The sequence below is a fragment of the Cutaneotrichosporon cavernicola genome, assembly GCF_030864355.1.
Source record: "Cutaneotrichosporon cavernicola HIS019 DNA, chromosome: 4".
Classification (NCBI taxonomy): domain Eukaryota; kingdom Fungi; phylum Basidiomycota; class Tremellomycetes; order Trichosporonales; family Trichosporonaceae; genus Cutaneotrichosporon; species Cutaneotrichosporon cavernicola.
Window position 1 is genome coordinate 1,393,321 of NC_083396.1, and position 17,686 is coordinate 1,411,006.

The following is a 17,686-nucleotide window of genomic DNA, read 5'->3' on the forward strand; positions in this document are numbered from 1 at the left end:
ATTTAGGCCATCTCCTGAGAACAAAACTAAACTAAACGATCACTCACATCTTTATTAAAAATTGACCGCCCAAGTGCATAGCGTACAACCAGAAGAAGCCACAGAGAATGGAATTCCTTGCACGCTCCTGTGGACCTGGCAGGAGTGAGCCACAGGTGTGTCGTTTCCTGTTGTCGAATTGCAGACCTCAGATCCGAATCAGATGGCAGTCCACGGTGGCTGTCTACAGTGGCGGCTCTCATCCGTTTTAGAGCTGCAACTGTTGCAACTTCAATTAGTATGGAGCTAAGTGCAGTGACTGCAGTGCATGGAGGAAGAAAATACATGATGGGAAGACCTGGATGGACAAGCACGTGGTGAGCAAACATCGTACGTGGCAGCTCAATATGGGCACAGCGGACCGCGAGGATAGTCAGTGGTGTTGCATGGCGAGCTGGTGTCCCCTCATGCTGTAGCCCAGACCTCGAGTCCAAGACAGTCGAAAGACTGGCCCTTCTCGCTTAATATCGCGGAGTCAGAGCACAGAACCTCGTTTTGAAACGCTGGGGAGGTCGCAGACGAGTTTCGTGAGAAGGTGCCGTCGAGCAACAGACCATATGACGTGCCCCTGTGCGTCAGACGTATCCACACGGCTCCCTCTCACCCTCCTCCAAATGAGATGAAGTTGGCTTCACACAGCGCAATGTACTGGTTAAGCCCTGTCCAAGGGAAGATTCGAGGTTTGCTCTCTCCGTCTACGAATTTGAACATGAACCTGTGTGTTAGTGGACGGAAACGACGAGTACCCACGCTTCACCCGATCCGTAGTATGTGCCTTCTCGTTTCGCAATGGGCTCGTTGAGGTAGACTCCAAAGACGTGGTTCTCCATGTCACGGGCGACCAGGAGACTACCAGCCATCTGGTGGCCCTCTGCGTATTTGGCAGCCTCGCGGTAAAGCGACGAGAGCGACGCCCCATGTTGGTCCAAAGAGACTGCAGCATGAGTGGAGCACTTGCAAGATTACCCACACAGCAAGCGCCAAGTGTCGTAGATGCGCTGTCGAGCGGGCAGGTGAGGACGCAACTGGCATGTTAGCATTGTCGTAGGCCTCAGCATTCGTACAGCTTCCGCTTGAGCCTGACTCAACACAGGTGTCGTTGATTCCTGCCGGCCTGCAAGCTTAGGGCCAGACGACTCTGAGTCTTCGTCCCAGCGACCACCTCCGGTGTCACGGAACCCGGGGGCGCCAGTCGGGGCGACGTAGGTGCCGGCGATCTGGTCGCGAGTTGCAAACGGCGAGGTGTGGCTGATGTCGATAGGCACCGCCGTGCGCGATGGGGGTTCTGGCTCGGCACCAAGCTGTTGGATGATGTTTGGGCCGAGAACGGAGCGTTTCCATCGCGTAGCTAGCTTTGACGCCGACAACGCATCGACCAGAGATCGCGGGCGATTCGACGAAGAGTCCGAGGACTCTGGAACCGTGGGCGGCCTCGAAGAGCCACTGTAGGCCCACAATGGATCATCAGTGAGCGAGCGCTCAAAGTCCAGGGGGGAGCCTTGAGACGACATCCTTCTCAGGGACTTGGCGGCTGAGCTGTGGTTTCCAACGCGATGGGGAGAATGAAAGATGATATCCGCGCCAGCTTCGGACACCCTCGGCGGTGAGCTGGGCCCAGTGAAGGTGGAGAAGGAGCGTCGACCCCGAAGCGAGCGGTTCAACGAGCGCGTGGGTGAGGTCTCAACGGAGCGCCTCGACGACGACCCAAAGTCCGGCACGTCAGAGAACATGTCCGTGGGTGGATGCGCGCCGCGAGCCGAGGACGAATTGCGGGCAGGGCGCTCATCCACTTCGTCGAAGGACATCAAGAGATCGTCAGAGTCTAGGTTGGTCAGTCCCCCGGGTTGACGGGTGTTGATTTCCATTGCCGAGATGGGAGAAGAAGCTACTGGCACAGAATGAAAGTCTCCAAAATCGGAAGAAGATGATTGCTTATGGGTCTGGGCCTTGGACCGGTCGAAGGTGGGTGTGGAAGTGTCCATGGTTTATGCAGCAAGTCAATCTTGGCTCCGTGGTGGTGGCCTATGATGAATACAGGCCATGGGGACGGGGTACGTACGTCGTATTCGTGGTAAGCGTACAATGGTCGTGAGTGGGGAGGATGAACAAGCGTAGTCTGAGATGACAATGGTATAGCTTGTCAAAGAGCGAGAGTGGGCGAGGCAGGCGGCATGACGTTGACATCGGGCTGGCCCATGGCCCAGAACCTCCACTCGCCTGTGACCACGGAACCAAATTTTGTTGTCAGAATCCAGTTGATCTGGAGTGGTCTAGTCAACTCGGATACTAGTCTGAATGCAAGTCTCGACTGACGCTCATAGCCTCATAGGATCATGGGCCGCACTAAACGAACGCGAAAGGCGCCTCTGGTTCCAACTGAGAAGAAACTCTCGTCTGCGTCTCACAAGGTCACGCAGTCGACAATCTCGACATTTCACACCCTCCTCAAACGTCGGAAAGGGATCGAGCGACAGTTGAAGAGTTCGGCGTCCTCTGAGCAGCATCAGGCCCTCGAGAAGGAGCTGAAGAACATTGACCGCCAAGCCGACGAGATTGGCGGGCTGGAGGCATACCAACAGGCCAGCACTCTGGGTCAGTCGTCCCAACGAGGAGGAGACTCGTCTCATGTCCTCATCAAATGGCTCAAAGGCGTGCGAGCGTCGACGGCCTGGGGTGTACCTCTTCGGTGAGTGTCACCGAAACAGCAGGCAGCTGATACTCTGAATGCTCGAGATTGGGGCTCTGACACCCGACAACTATATGTCGTGTTCAAAGTGGATCGAGAACCATCCAATCGACCTCCACTCTCGACATCCAGCCATCAGGGAGGAAGACTTCCTCCACCGCAGCGAACCTCGCACAAAGGAGGAACTGTTCGATGTGATAAGCTGTAGCCTTGTGCTTAACTTTGTCCCCGATCCGAAAGAGCGAGGTGGGCAACACTTTTGTTTACACTGACGTGAAGGGCGCATGCTTCGACTCTGCCGCGCGCACCTCCTACCCCAGCCATCGTCGATGCTGTTCATCGTCCTCCCGTTCCCATGCGTGAGTAACTCGCGATACACGACGGCCGAGTCATTCAAGCAACTCGTGACCGCCCTGGGCTTCAAGCTCGAGCGGGAGCAATGGCGGCCGCACGGCAAGGTTGCGTATTGGTTGTTCCGATGGTGCAGCACAACAGACGACGTCTCACAGTTCAAGAAGAAGCGGATCCTCAACGATGGGCCGACTAGGAACAACTTCACCATCCTAGTAGAGTAGTTACAACAGAATCACCAGGATCAGGAGGATGATGAGGATCAGGATGAGGATAGCGATGCACCACGAGCTGCGAGAGTCTGACGTGTCAGCTAAATTCGCAACAGGCCCACCCACTTTCATTCTGGCGGATGAAGCCTTTCATTGTCCTACTGACGCGTGACAATCGTGACTGTGTAGAGTCGACCCGCGTCGACAGATCGTCTAGCATCCTGCCGTTAGACGAGTTCCAAGCCGCTAACTTACTCGCTGTGTTCTGTAACTTCGTGCCCGATCAGTCCTGCTTGGGAGGCCAATGTCGATAACGTCCCGGAAATGAATCCAAGCGTGTCATCTTGGCGTCGCATGAGGGTCTGGTAAGCTCTGCGATGCTTGCCACCCACCTGTTGCTCTTCATGCTCCCATCGCTCAGCTTCGGAGTAGTCATCGTTAGGGAAAGGATCATCATCGTCTTGATATGGAATGAGTGCCGACGTGTTGCGTATGCGCGAGGCCTCTCCAACAGCTGTTTTCAATCGCTTACATCAGGCCCTGTGCGAGATGTGAGTGGGCTTACCGCAACTTCCGACGATACGTTGTTGACAAACTCGCGACGTTCTGCGACTTCGACATGTGCAAGACCCCAACGGTCGCCATGTTGTTCAACAACATGGACCGACTCGTCCAAGTCCTCCAAGTCCGTTTCCAAAAGCTGGAGGGCAGAGTGCAGCTCTCCCCTCGCCTCAATCAAGCTCGGAGAGTCGTTTGAAGTGGCCTGTATGCGCCGATAGGACTCTAACAAAGTGCCGACATTGCTAATGCTGGCTTCCACGTCACTGCTGTCAGCGAAGTATATCGGCACATGGGGCGCGAGGACCCGTCGAGATTGCCCGTCCTCAAGTTTCATCTTCCCATCCTCGCGGACCGGAGATCCATCCCCTTACATTTGCAGCGGGACGCTGTCTGCACAGCGGAGTACTCACCTTTTGGCGTCAACATATGGGTCTCTGGACATGATGAAGACAGAGAGATGAGAAGAAGTTGGGAAGATCAACAATCCAATGCGGAAGCAATCGATGCCTGCTTGTACTTCGAATGGGCGTGTCGTCATCGGATACGCGGAACCGGACCTCCACTTGAGAGATATTCTGTTTCTACTCAACTCTATGTCTCATATTCAACTTCCCCAGCCTAGACAACGATGGGTGGACCGAGCAACTATCGGAGGCGTAAGGGCCCAGTACGCAACTCTACGCTGGGGATCAGCGTCGCGCTGTGGGTGCTACTCACGTGGGTCGGCTATCGCTGCTTCGCAATCGATCAAGCAACATCGGGGCTTTGGGGCTGCGAAATGGCTTACATGTACCCTTCGTTTTTGCCATTCGAAGTCCACGACGCGGGTTCACGATATGCACTGTATCTCTATCGGGAGGGAGGGACGGATCCTCCAACAGTACATGCAAGTCGACGATAGCTCTGACACCAGCCCTCCGGCGTCCCGGTCATCTTCATTCCCGGCAACGCAGGTTCATACAAGCAGGCGCGCTCCATCGGAGCTTCTGCAGCCGACCAGTTCCACAAAGGGCGAGACGCGACGTGGACCAAGAATATCGACCTCTTCACAGGCAAGTTGGCGCGTCGTGTCTCACCTGACAGACCCAGTCGATTTCAACGAGGACCTGTCCGCATTGCATGCCCCAACCCTCCGCTCTCAAGCCGAATTCCTGGTCAAGGCCATTGCTCGCGTGCTCAAGGCTTACGATCATCTCTCCGTTGACGAGCGCCCAACCAAAGTGACCCTTCTCGGACACTCGATGGGTGGGATCGTTGCCCGCCTGGCGACAACATTGGCCCAACCGACAATGTGGCAGCCGTCCCCTGTGGATGTCATTATCACAATGTCGACGCCGCATCTGCAGCCTCCGGCACCTCTGGACCACGAGATGGAGCGGGTCTATGGCGAGATCAACTCGGTGACGTATTCCGACCCTGCGCCGCTCCTCGTCTCAATCTGTGGCGGGGCTTCGGACATCCAGATCGTGTCAGATGCTTGTGCTCTGTCGGACAATCTCGTCGGACCTGATGACGGCTTCGCTGTGTTCTCAACAGGAATCCCTGGCGTGTGGACGGGTGTGGAACACCAAGCAATGGTCTGGTGCGACCAAGTGCGGTTTCGTGTTGCGCGGACATTACTGGATATGGGTGAATCGGCTTCCCGTCAAGGCAAGCTTGCAGCGGCGCAGCAGTGGTTGCTTGGGCGATCTGGACGGCGACAGGCTCTGCCTACCCTGTACGACACTACTCGGATCGACAACGTCGCCTCCAGCATGTCTGTCCTGGTCAAGGTGACGTACCCTAATGAGCGGTCCCTAGTCGACCCACCTCTTGCCGCTCAATTCTGCCGCGCGGAAGGTGACTGCGTGGATCAAACATTCTCCTCGTACACTATCCCGTGGCTGACTGTTTCGGAACGGCCATTTCCCCTGCTTGGGGAAGGTAGTCGCTCCGAGGACTCTGTCTTTGTCCTTGACTTGAATCTATCGGATGCGAGCAACGGCTGGCTGGAGGTCCATCATCCTCTTGGGGCATCGGTTCTTCCCGGCCGTCTAACTAAGCAGGAGGTTGGCGGTGTAAGATGGGGTGAGTCGGGAGAGCTTGATTGAGACTGACCTCTGCAGAGTCTGACGATCGATCGGCCGCTTCGACACATCTCGCTCTCCATTTCCTGTCACCGAGGATTTCTGCTGTTGTGGCGTATCGATTGACCGTGGAAACCGAGCAATGCTCAGGCAGGTGGACCCTTGGGATAGAAACTGACCAGCTTCTAGATCGTATGCCGACTGTGCGATACAGTTCGTCGCCGGGCACACCCTTCTACGGCCCCTCACACGAGTCACGTTTCTTTCCGCTCCAGGACGGCAGCGTTACTTTGCACTCTCATATCAGTGGCTCGCCCTTCCAGGGATACCCCTACTCAACCCAAGGCATTAGCATCGACGTTTTCCAACATCCAAAGTGTCAAATTCGATCCATCAGCTTGTCGGTGGACCCTTACGCCTCCTTGGCAAAGGCCACGCTACGCCTGCGGATTGCCGTCTTTACCTGGTGCATTGGCTGGGTTGCGACTATTATGTTCTTCCAGTTGACCCAGTACGCCTCCAAGGGTAAGATGGACGGTCAGCTTGTTACTGATAAAAGGCGCTCTACCGTCGTTTTCCGACGTCGTCGACGATTACAGGGCAGCGATGTGTTTTGGAGCCGCTGGCGTGTCCGCAGTTGCGCTTATTATCCAACATGTTGGCGCAGCTCTTGAGCTCCCTACAGACGGCCTCTTTCTGGGCCTCACGCGCGTGACTTACTTGCCGCTTATGCTTCTAGCTGCGATGTGGTCGTGGGCAAGTGTGGCGCTGGTCCACATCCTGCAGCTAATCTTGTTGAGCATTCTCGGTAGAGTTATTCAGCCCCCACAGAAGTGAGAAGAGAGTGGTCGACTAAGCTGAGTGCAGGAAAAGCGAGCCTCAGGTGGACAAGACGCCCAGCAGATCGGCCATTGGGTCTCGTATGGCACTGGGCCTCCTTGTACTGGGCCTCATACGCTTCGTCATACCATACCGCCTCGCGTTCGGCATACTCTTCCTATTTCAATTCACACTCACTGCATATGCCTCGGCCGAAGGCTCCGTGCGTGTCTCTGCCTATCTTGCCATCGCTAACTCCCAGTCATCTCGACTACATCTCTTGGAGACTGTGCTCCTGCTCATGACTTTGCTTCTTCCGATCAATCTCCCGTCTCTTGCTGTGTGGGGCAAGAACGTCTGGATTCACGGCCAGCACCCATTCCCAGAAGACCGCGCGATCCTGCCCATACTACCAGTTCTGGTGATGGTGTTAGTGACTAGTTTTGAACGGCAAGTGGCTGCGCCGACACGGTGAGCCTCCCTCCATAAGTCGAGCTGATGTTGTAGAGTGCGGCAAGCCGCCAAGTGGACCGCCGCATTCGTTGCGGTGGTGGCGTTCATGTTTGCTCCCAGTCGCCCGTACATTGTGGGGTCAACTGCCAATGTGGCGTTCATTATCGCCAGCGTCCTCATGGTCGTGAACACAAGTTCGGCAGAGGAAGCCCAACGTTGAAGGACATTAGTGGAGCCATTCCGCGTATCTACACAATGACTTGATGTTGAAAAGAACAATCCATCGCCTACGAGTATGTACAAGGAGTTTCACAATACAACGACTCACATGTACACCTTCCACAGCGAACTCTCCGCTCTACTGATTGGGGTTTAGTCACGCTTGATACCGGCACTCCTCTTCATCCGCGTTGCCTGCCATTGTTCCGCCATGCGTCTGCCGTGTTAGCGGCACAACCAAAAAGGCCGCCAGAACTTGCCTTGCTCGAACTAGGGACAGCACCGCCAGGGCAACAGACTTGAAAGAGCGCGTCGAGCGCGGCGGGCGCGCGACCTCGTAGCCCATCGAGGCAATTGCACGTAACGTTGCCTGCTCGCTGGAGGAGTCAGTCCGCCGCCATTGCCATTGCTCACTTGAGACTCATCCCACCCACGCAGAGGATAAGGAACTTTTTCTGTAAGGCCAAAGCGTTGCGGAAGGTGTTCTCGCGAGCATACACAGCCTTCAGGTATTCGATCTGCGCTGAGAGGCGGCGCATCTGGGCCTTGAACTTCTGGCGCTGTTCCGCCGTTGCTTGGCTAACGATCAGATGTGTTCGTGGACTCGCAAAGTCACGTACGTTTGACTGTCGACCTGTTCGAGCTGGTCTTGGAGTATTGAGCAGCGACGCCGAGCGTCCTCGAGTTGCTGAGTGGCCCGCGACAGTTCGGCCTCTTTGGCGCGGAAGCTCTCATCAAGGCGCGAGAGCCGATCTGCGTGAGCCCCACGCGTGGCTGCCTGCTTGGCACGCATGGCCTGGAGCTCGGACCCGAAGGTAACACACTCCCGGCGTTGGATGGTCAAGTCTTCGCTGAACTGTACCAGTTCGCGTGTGATGCGCTGGCGTTCCGCTGCGAGATCTTTAATTTCCTGTTCCTTATCAGCGACCTCGTCGGAGCGGAGACGAAGCTCGTTCCGCAGTCGACTGGAATCCTCGCGAGAGCTCCGCAACGAGGTTTGTGCTTCGTCGAGGAGGGCCTGGAGAGACTGAACCTTGTCCTGGGTCTTGGCTGATGCGGCCAACTGATGACGGAGCTTGTCGAGGACGGCGCTCATGTCCTCAATGGACGAGTGCAGCTTGGACGCTTCACGGTTACGCTGAGCGACTAGCTCCTCACTCTTCAGCAGTTGCTGGATGTCAATTTAGTACGCTGTGGTCGGCCACCTACACTAGACAACGTCTCCTTTTCCTTGCAGATCTGTTCGAAGCGCTCTGTTGACTGAGCCAGATTGTCCTGAGCCTCATCCTGAACTCGAGCCGTTTCTTCAGACAGACGCTCCAGTTCATCGTCGTACTTGATGCGCATGTCGGAGAGCTGGAGGCGCAGGCGCCGGTTGTCCTCCTGCAATCGCTCCTTCTCGGCGGTCATGTTGTCGCGAAGACTAGAGAGGCGCTGGTGTACCTCATCAAGAGCGGATTCCAGCCTCTCGTTCCTGTTATTGTTAGCAGCTCCTCCAGTTGCGACGCACTTGTTGCGACCCCTATCGAGGGATTCCTCCCTCTCGCGATTGATTCGGCCTTGCAGGGTCCACTCCTCCTTGTACTCGTCTAGCTTAGCTTTGGCAGCAGCCAGTTCCTGAGCAAGGCGAACAGCCCCAAGTCCCGCTTCCTCTAGACGATCAAAGTTCTTGTCGAGTTGGATGTTGGCAGCGTCCAATTCGACCTGCAAATGCTCCAGCTCGGCACGCAACAGCGATTCGTTGGAGTCGTCTATCGTGCTTTGGAGCCACGACAACTGTGTGTTAGAGACGCGACCAGTTTGCCAGCAAACACTCACGTCCTTGAGGGGACCTGGAGTGCGAGGAGAACGCAGTGCTGAGACAGTCTTGTGCAAAACAGGCGTCGACATGCGCATGGAGCTGGCCCAACGAGCGGGAGACGCCATCTCACGCGCCTTCAACCGCTCGAGAAGAGCCCCTTTCTCAGTCTCCAGGGCGCGGATGCGAGCATCTCGGTCTTCAAGAGTCTTGTGGCGAGCGGGTATTCCCTCGAGCTCAGCCTTGAGCCGCCCAATGAGGCGGTGAGCCTCTTCGAGTTGATCTTCATAAACTGTGGCCAAATTTGGCGACGACGCGACGGTGACGTCGCGGATTTCGTCGGCCTCTGTCGCTTCCAACCTCGCGATCTCGAGTTGATGCTTGAGGGACTCGAGCTCGGCCTGGGAGCTGGCCTGCGTTGACTGTGCGGCAGAGACGAAGCCCTCGAGCTCGACAATGCGCTTCTTGTTTGTTTCGATCTCAACAGTGAACGTGGTGACCCCATCTTCAAGCTCCCGGATTATCTTGCGCTGGTCGGAGATGACTGTCTGGTCATCTTCCCGGTGACGTTCGAGGCTGCTGACCCGCTGAGACATGGCGTCCTTGTCCGCTTGAAGAGCATTGTTCTCTTCTTCGAGTGACAACAAGCGTGCCTCAAGTGTAGCCGATTGACAAACATGCTCCTCAACACGAGACTGTGCGTCAGTGAGGCGAGCCTCGAAGACTGTCAACTGCTGCGCGCGGTCCTCTGAAACGCTTTCAGTTGCAGTGAGCCGCTTTCGGAGGTCCTCGGTGTTGCTGGTGGCAAGAGTGCCCTCTTGTTGAATAGCATCTAGCTGCGACTGCAAGGTTTGCGTCTTGTCCTCTGCTGCACTCAGTCGGCTTTGGAGATCCTTCGCCCGATGTGAGCCAAGCTTGGCCTCTCGGGCGGCTGAGTCAAGTTGCGACTGCAACGTTTCGGCTCGATCTTCAACTTCCTGAAGCTGCTGGAGAGTCGCTTGTTCATTCGCGTGAGCCTCCGACAGTCGAGCCTGTGCGTTTGCCAACGCCTCTGCCACGACCTGAGCGTCCTCCTGTGCTCGGGAGAGATCGCCACCCAGGATGGCGATCTGCTTGCGAAGCTCGTCCTCTTGGACCACGCTCGATGGTCGCAGCATATCGAGCTGCGTCTGCCGCCGTGTCACTTCGCCCTTGGCGCGACCAAGCTCGTCTTGTAGAGACTCGATCTGGCTCGCGTAGCCGGCTCCAATATCTGTAAACATGTGATAATGTTCTTCCGTTTTCCTCGTAAAGTCGCTCTTGACATTGGCCAGCTCGTCGTGCGCATCTTGAAGCTTGGCACGCAGTGAGGCGATTTCGGACCACAGGGGCGCCTTGGAGAAAGAATCGTCTGCCGCTGAAGTATCCGAGTCCAGGTCGTCCGCCAGTTCGTCGATGTCCAAGCCGGCGTCACGAATGATTTTGACCAGCCGTCGACGCTCCACGTGCCAATCCCCCGGCTCCTGGTCGGCGTCTAAACTTGCGTTCCGGCCATCCATCTTATTCAGATGCTTTTGGATTTTGGCAAAGGGAGAAACACTGTCGAGTTGTTGAAACGAGCCTGCGGATTTGCTAACGATGGAGGTTAGGAGGTCAGATGACGTGAGGCTGCCTCTTCGATTGCGAGTGAAGCTGCGAACGTCATGGTCGTTCTGGGATGCTAGAGACTGTGCCGACGTGTTGGAGACTTGGTCCTCGTTTGATTTGTTTGTAGTGCCATCAGACAAAATAGTCGCAGATGTGGAGCCGGACGAGCTTTGCAGAGCCAGAGCAGACCGCAGAGGAGAAGGGCGAGGCGGAAGTGCGTTTGAGGCAAGCACCGACCGCAGATGATTCTTGCGCTGAGCAGTCTCCTCGAAGGGTGTCCGCGATGAATTGGGATAGTCGACACTGGGTGACGGCGGTCGCTGGTTACGGTACCCCATCGTGACATCGCGTAGAGGAGCGACGCCGAAGGGAATGGCAGCGGCGCGAGCGGCGGTCGAAGGCTGGTCCATGTAACGAATGGCAACTGGTGTAGCCTCTGCCGAGTCTAAAGTGACTGGCGACGGCGACCGTGCCGCGAGGAGGTTGTCCGTCGTCAGATCGTATGCTGCCTCGAGTTTCGACGAGCAGTAATGATCGACGCTGTCGATAGGTAACTGAAGCGGGTCCCGTCCCTCGGGGGTTGTAGCCTCGTTGTCCGTCGAAGATACTTCGCTCCGGCTCAGGCTAGGTATCCGAACTTCGTTCGCGGCATTGGGAGTGTTCTTGGCGGTGAGGAAAGGTGATATTGAGCCGCCTGGCGGCTGAGGCAAAGGGGTTACCAGCGCAGAGGGTTGGTACTCTTCGGTACCCTCAAAGTAATGGCTCCCAGTGAAAAAAGGAGCAAGACTCTCTGAGCCGGAGCTGTGATCTTCATAGGCGTATTGGGTACCGGGCTCGTTCGCGCCACCAGTTGAAGAAGCATCAGTCGCCGACAAGTTGCCCATGAAGAAGTCGTACGAGATGTCCAGTTCGCTGTTGGATAGGCGATTTGTTGCGCGGAACGGAGCCAAGGGAGTAGGGATTTCTGTACCAGAGGAACGCAACGGCTTGACTGTTGATTCGGTCCGCGCTGATGAGGCTGTGCGTGGGGAGCACAAAGTGCGCCCAACGTGTGGTGTAGAGGAGTCTCCGTGCTGGTGGTGAACGTTGAGACTCAAACGAGGCTTACCTCGGATGGTCTGGCAACAGACTCCCGACTGCTCTCGGGGTCATAGTCGTCGCTGAGGTCGAGGTCGTCGCGTTGGAAGCTAGGAAGCGATGGGAGCTCCATCTCCTCGTATTGCTGAACCCGTTTTAGCACCCTCGAAGGGGTGTCGAGCAGGTCAGCCATAGCGGCGTGCGAGGCTGATGAGGTAGAGTTTAATGAGGATTTGGCGCGTTGATGTTTCGCTTCGGAGGAGAGATGATTGAGTTGGTATATACGTTGGTAGGTGGTTGAGTTGAAGTGCACTGTTTGTCTGACTGACTTGTTGCTAGCAGCAGCAGCTGGGAGCCAGAGACCCACGTGACCAGGCACGAGAAAGCAAACACGTCAAGCTACCACGTGCTGGCATCTTGAGCTGTTGAGAATTGAATCTGAAATTACACGTCATCCTTGCGTACTTGAAAAAGGTGGTTCAATTATCTGCTCATACTACCATCGCGGGCGCCGTATCCAGATTTCCAACATGCCTCCAAGAGCTTTAAAGTGAGGATAAGAATTAAGTTTTCGACAACCACAGGTACAGCCCCACAGGCCCTTAGGCCGGCTAACTGACGAAGGCCAAGGCATGGCATCAGAGGATCGGAAGCCCTGGGGATCAGGGGATCAGGCGCTTGGCTACCAAGTACAACGACCGTATGGTTCACCGGGGGGTGTCGGACTCCTGGGTGGGGGGAGGCTGGCCATTGGAACCAGGTGGCTTCGGGCCAGAGGAAAGGGGTTCACACACACAGGCGGGTTGCAGGTTGCGGCGGGAGGAAATGCAAACTAGAGATGCTCACATAACTCTTGTCTCACCCTATCACATACTCAACAGACTCATTCAAGACATTCATCCATCCATCCATCTTTACATCCTTCAACACCCTCCACTCGTCATCTCAACGCCCCCACCTACCCTTCTCCCTTCCTTCATCACCCGTTCCGACTCATCTCACGTCTCTTTTCCGGCCACACTTCACCCCTCGTCACGCCTTGTCCGCGTAACCCGACTCCGCTTTCACTTCTTTTTCGCCACCAACTAGGCATGCAGCCATACCGCCCTGCTTCCCCTCCGGGGTCGCCTACAGATGTGAAGAAAGAGTCCCACATCGGCTTCCAGCCCGCCTCTGCGCAGGCGCGTATCGCTGGTGATGCGGCTGTCCGTGACTACGAGGCCAAGCAGCAGAAGTGAGTCTCCCGTGCCTTGAGTTGAGAGTAGCTGACCAACGCAGGCTTTCCGATGCCATCGACGCGACCAAGTACCTCGTCGCCGATATCAAGAACTTCAACCATGAGCAGTGGAAGATTCGTTATCCTCACTTTGCACAAGTTCCAACAGTGCCGGGGAGGAAAGGTAAGCTCGTCATCGAGAGAGTGATTGACAGATCAGCTGCGCGCCCTGGTCTTGGGCGTAGAACGCTCACATTCGCAGACGAGCCAGCAAAGGAGACTGAGGTTGTTGTCACGTCACAGCAAGGGCCAAACCGCCATCAGTTGAAGCGCTCTGTGTCGTTCCTGCCGTCGCCGCGAGAGAGCCCAACATCGTCAGAGACCTCAACTCCCATGTCGGAGGAGCCGGAGTCGCTGTCTCCAGAGGCAACTCCTTCCAATGAGGAGTTTACGATTCTCAATCTCGACCTCAACCTTGGCGCGACTCGCCATGCGAAGGCTCTCATCTCTCAGCTTGAGCGGTCGTCAATCTCTGCTCTCCTTGACAACCGCCTCATTGCCACCCTCACACACCTCGATCTGCTCCACGCCCGCATCCACGATGCACACTCTCGCGTGCTAATCACTGGCGATCTCAACGCAGGCAAGTCGACTTTGGTAAACGCACTTTTGCGTCGCTCTGAGGTTATGCCTACCGACCAGCAGCCTCTGACGACGCGCTTTGTCGAAGTTGTCAGTGCTCGGGAGAACGGTGACAAGGAGGAGATCCACATCCTCGACTCGCCCGCAAAATACAACCCCGAGGATGCCTCGACATACAAAGCCGTGCCGATCGAGCAGCTCGAGGAGCTGTCCACAGACTATGACTGTGACTCGTCCGCTCCTCCTCTCCGTGTTTTCCTCCGCGAGAACACGGAGACCACCTCACCATCCATCCTTCACAACGGCGTTGTCGACATTTCGCTCATCGACGCACCGGGTCTCAACCGTGATTCGATCAAGACGACTGCCAACTTTGCGCGCCAGGAGGAGATTGACGTGGTTGTGTTTGTGGTGTCGGCTGCCAACCACTTTACGCTCTCGGCCAAGGAGTTTATCTGGCAGGCGAGCCACGAGAAAGCACACCTCTTCATCGTCGTCAACCGCTTCGACCAAATCAAGGACAAGGAGCGCTGCCGCCGTGCCGTCATGGCGCAGATTAAACAGCTTAGCCCCGAGACGTACGCAGAGGCCAAGGACCTCGTCCATTTTGTCGACTCGGCCAAGGTTGCCTTTGGCTTTGACCATGAGAACGACGACGGCGACGACATTGACGAGACCTTTGCCCACTTGGAGCAGTCGCTCCGTTCGTTCGTCCTAGTGAACCGCGCAAAGTCCAAACTCGGGCCGGCCCAGAATTACGTCACGCACTTGATGGCGGACGTTGAGCTGCTTGCAGCCGCGAACTCTCTGGTTGCGACAAAGGAGCGTGATGCCGCTCTTCAGGAGGTGGAGCGCGTTAAACCTGAGCTCGACCGCATGAAGCACAGCAAGGACCTGCTCGAAGAAGGTCTCGTCACTGAGGAGGAATCAGCAACCGGAAAGGTTGTCGCCCAGAGCCAGCAGTCTCTCCGTCTCGCCCTTGACCGTGTTGGTCGTGGGGAGTTCGCACCGGACATTGCAGCCCCAGTCTACCCTGGTCTTCTCGGGGCTTGGGACTACGCAGTCGAGGTCCGCAAGGCTCTGCTTGCCTCCCTCGATGTGGCAGTTCGCAACGTGGAGGACGACGCCCGCGTAGTCACTTCAGACACTGTCACACACATTACCGATATCGGAGACAAGCACCTGCCAGCCGACGTCGAGAAATGTAAGCGCGTGTTCAACCCGCAGGCAATGTTCTACAACAATGCGCGGAAGAACCGTCGGGTATCAGGCCTCCAGAATGTTGGCCTGGGACTGGTCGGCAACCCTGCGCTATCGAATGTCGTCGTCTCCGACATCTTTGACTTGCAGCATTTCTTCTGCCTCACCGAGTCGGTCCCCTCGACCGTTAGCGACAAGGTCTCCCCTCTGCGCGACCTGATCCCATTGAGCAAGGAAGTTTCCAGCATTGGCGTTGCGTCGCTCGCCGTCGGAGCTTTTTCCGTGGTCGGCGGCAAGGCGATGGCTCTGCGCACTCTTGTCGAGACTGCAATTCACTTGTCCGACCTCGCTGCCAACCCTGTGGTTCGCAAGTGGGCCGGTCCGGCCATCGGTGTCCTCGCGGCCGGCGCTGTCGCCTACGTCATCTACGAGCTGCCGCGGTCTATTCCACGCAACGTCGGACGAAACCTTCGCTCGCAGCTCCTCGTCACCTCAGGAGCGACTGAGGCGGACGACGAATCCCCATTCTTCGAGGCGGAGGCTCAGCGCATCGGGCGGGAAGTACGCAAAGTCATGCGTCTTGCCGCTTGGGACTTGCGCGAGCGCTTCCGCATTGCCATGGAGGCGCGCAACGAGATTGTCCGTCAAAGCGAAGAGACGGCCAAGCAGGCTGCTCGTGCGCTTGAATGGTTTGCAGAAATCGAGGAGCGTGTCGACACGATTCGCGACGAACTGGGCCTCAAGCTCTAAAGACGACCGTGTAGGGACAAGGCCAAGGCGGAACATGTTGACAAGTGTTGTGACTCGTTTTTGCAATGTAATTTCCCATTCTGCTGTCGGCGCTGGCCTGGGCGTGGAAAACAAATTGGCATCTCACTATGTACAGCAACACTAGTTTATTCCGTCTGCGTAGCCGGCTTACTTTGTGAAGATGCTGACGACATCCTCGTTCATGACTTGGTGCGAGAGGCCGACCTTTTGCGGCTGCGGGTTAAACTTGCTCGACTTTCCCCACACGAGGGCGTATTTAAAGTGCGACGCGAGTCCGCGGTGAATGCCGTGACAAACAGTCTCGATCGTGGCGCCTGCGCGGAGGCAGATGGGGTCACCTAGGTCGGGTTGCTCCCCGCGCTTCTTGGTGTACACCCTAACGTCAGCAAGCTCAGCACAGAACGTACTTGACGAGACCAAGCTCCTTCCAGATTGCGTCCAAGAGCCAGTCGAGGCCGAGGTCGGCCTCACACGAGATCATGACGGTCTTGCCGTCGCCCTGGCGTGCCATGTGGTCGAGCGTCTCCATTGAAATGGCGTCAATCTTGTTGTTGACAGTCAGCGCCGGGATGTACTTGCGCGTGCCAAGGAGAACGTCGATGAACTCGTCGATGGTGATCTGGCGTCAGCGCGTGGAGATTATGTTTCTCACATCCTCGCGGATCATCACGTCGCAGTTGTGAACTTGTGTCAGCTCTGGATCGAATGAGACGAAGCAGACGCACTCCTATACGACTGGAGGATGGAGCGGATCATGCGCTCATCTGTCTTTGTGAGCTTGACCGTGCACGTGATCTACTATCAGCTCAAGACACTCGTCGCCAGAGATGGACTGAACTCACAGTGATCCCGCCGGCGGTCTTCTGCTTGAACACGACATCTGGTGACTTGGTGTTAAGACGGATGCCGACTTCCTCCAACTCGGCGACAAGCATCGCACGCTGTTCGTCCGACTTTGTAGCGTCGACAGCCTGTCAGCCTGCTTCTGGGCTGAAACGCACTCATGATCAAGATGAGGTCCGCTGTCCGGGCAACCGCGACGACCTGCTTGCCTCGTCCACGGCCTCAAGTCAGTTAAAGCCGCCGCCAGGGCTCACCCTTAGCCGCATCCTGTACGATTCCCGGGAGATCCAAAAGCTGGATCCGCGCACCCTCGTACTCGAGTACTCCTGGGATTGCCTAAAGTTGGCAGTGCCGCACGTCGACTCACTGTCAATGTCGTGAACTCGTACGCGCCCACGGCCGACTCGGTCTTGGTCGTCTTGGACAACAGTGTCGACTTGCCAACTGACGGAAAGCCGATCAAGCAGACGCGCGCGTCTGATGTGAGCTCTGCCAAGCGGAGCACGCACCTCCACTCTTCAACACGTCGAAGCCTTCGCCCTTGGCAGACTTCTTTTCTGGTTCGAGCAGCTGCGCACGGTACTTGGCAACTGCTGTTAAAGAAAGCCAACTTGAATACGCACGTTTGGCCTGTACGTAGAAAGGGGTGATCAGCATCACGTCTCCAGCTCGTCGGCCGACTTGCGTACTTTGAGAAGACCCAGATGATACTCAGTCGCTTCTGTCAGTTGTGTCCGCAGCGGATCTTCACCCTTGCTGGAAGATTAAACGGGGTCGTGTCAGCATAATGTCCCCCTGCGAGCTTGCTCAAGCCAACTTTTTCTGAGCTACACGGCGTCAGTCTTCGCCCAGCGGGGGCGCGTCACGCACTCCGAGACATCTCCTCTGCGGCTGTCAGCACGGGTATCCGAGAAATTTCAGGCACTGCAATACGTACTCTCGATGTCCTCGATCTTCTGTAGGACGCCCATTTTGATTAATTTGCTCGGCGGGCTGCTGGCTGTCTTTCAAAGTAGTATGGACTGTTCCCAATTGAGAAGCGGACAGCTGGAGGTGCACCAACCTGGACTTGGGCTCGGATCAATATGGCCTGGTGATAACCGAAAT

The 17,686-nt window shown here is 56.4% G+C and overlaps 7 protein-coding genes across 7 annotated transcripts; 3 read left to right on the forward strand and 4 right to left on the reverse strand.

Annotated features, from left to right (window-relative positions):
• Positions 1 to 444: 444 nt before the first annotated feature.
• On the reverse strand, positions 445 to 1,904 carry OXR1 (uncharacterized protein; the record flags this gene model as incomplete). Its single annotated transcript, XM_060600394.1, has 5 exons — positions 445 to 607; positions 644 to 754; positions 790 to 973; positions 1,010 to 1,064; positions 1,104 to 1,904. 5 exons carry the CDS (start codon positions 1,902 to 1,904, stop codon positions 445 to 447), a joined length of 1,314 nt encoding a protein of 437 aa, XP_060456992.1.
• A 468-nt stretch (positions 1,905 to 2,372) lies between these two features.
• Positions 2,373 to 3,300, forward strand: BMT2 (uncharacterized protein; the record flags this gene model as incomplete). Its single annotated transcript, XM_060600395.1, has 3 exons — positions 2,373 to 2,725; positions 2,934 to 2,971; positions 3,005 to 3,300. 3 exons carry the CDS (start codon positions 2,373 to 2,375, stop codon positions 3,298 to 3,300), a joined length of 687 nt encoding a protein of 228 aa, XP_060456993.1.
• Positions 3,301 to 3,338: 38 nt separating this feature from the next.
• CcaverHIS019_0405490 (uncharacterized protein) lies at positions 3,339 to 4,291 on the reverse strand (the record flags this gene model as incomplete). The annotated part of the gene is made up of 5 exons (XM_060600396.1): positions 3,339 to 3,377; positions 3,455 to 3,509; positions 3,544 to 3,650; positions 3,854 to 4,112; positions 4,260 to 4,291. 5 exons carry the CDS (start codon positions 4,289 to 4,291, stop codon positions 3,339 to 3,341), a joined length of 492 nt encoding a protein of 163 aa, XP_060456994.1.
• A 186-nt stretch (positions 4,292 to 4,477) lies between these two features.
• On the forward strand, positions 4,478 to 7,407 carry BST1 (uncharacterized protein; the record flags this gene model as incomplete). The annotated part of the gene is made up of 9 exons (XM_060600397.1): positions 4,478 to 4,516; positions 4,763 to 4,802; positions 4,939 to 5,688; positions 5,955 to 6,065; positions 6,105 to 6,440; positions 6,475 to 6,748; positions 6,783 to 6,957; positions 6,997 to 7,163; positions 7,242 to 7,407. The coding sequence occupies 9 exons, from the start codon at positions 4,478 to 4,480 to the stop codon at positions 7,405 to 7,407; spliced, it is 2,058 nt and encodes a 685-aa protein (XP_060456995.1).
• A 152-nt stretch (positions 7,408 to 7,559) lies between these two features.
• On the reverse strand, positions 7,560 to 12,100 carry CcaverHIS019_0405510 (uncharacterized protein; the record flags this gene model as incomplete). The annotated part of the gene is made up of 8 exons (XM_060600398.1): positions 7,560 to 7,623; positions 7,667 to 7,783; positions 7,821 to 7,985; positions 8,027 to 8,577; positions 8,616 to 8,880; positions 8,917 to 9,182; positions 9,225 to 11,903; positions 11,939 to 12,100. 8 exons carry the CDS (start codon positions 12,098 to 12,100, stop codon positions 7,560 to 7,562), a joined length of 4,269 nt encoding a protein of 1,422 aa, XP_060456996.1.
• Positions 12,101 to 12,998: 898 nt separating this feature from the next.
• Positions 12,999 to 15,715, forward strand: FZO1 (uncharacterized protein; the record flags this gene model as incomplete). The annotated part of the gene is made up of 3 exons (XM_060600399.1): positions 12,999 to 13,141; positions 13,186 to 13,307; positions 13,344 to 15,715. The coding sequence occupies 3 exons, from the start codon at positions 12,999 to 13,001 to the stop codon at positions 15,713 to 15,715; spliced, it is 2,637 nt and encodes an 878-aa protein (XP_060456997.1).
• Positions 15,716 to 15,883: 168 nt separating this feature from the next.
• RBG2 (uncharacterized protein) lies at positions 15,884 to 17,550 on the reverse strand (the record flags this gene model as incomplete). The annotated part of the gene is made up of 12 exons (XM_060600401.1): positions 15,884 to 16,112; positions 16,144 to 16,355; positions 16,389 to 16,420; positions 16,462 to 16,531; positions 16,579 to 16,707; positions 16,947 to 17,056; positions 17,089 to 17,169; positions 17,203 to 17,209; positions 17,269 to 17,335; positions 17,397 to 17,406; positions 17,450 to 17,464; positions 17,517 to 17,550. 12 exons carry the CDS (start codon positions 17,548 to 17,550, stop codon positions 15,884 to 15,886), a joined length of 996 nt encoding a protein of 331 aa, XP_060456998.1.
• Positions 17,551 to 17,686: the final 136 nt, after the last annotated feature.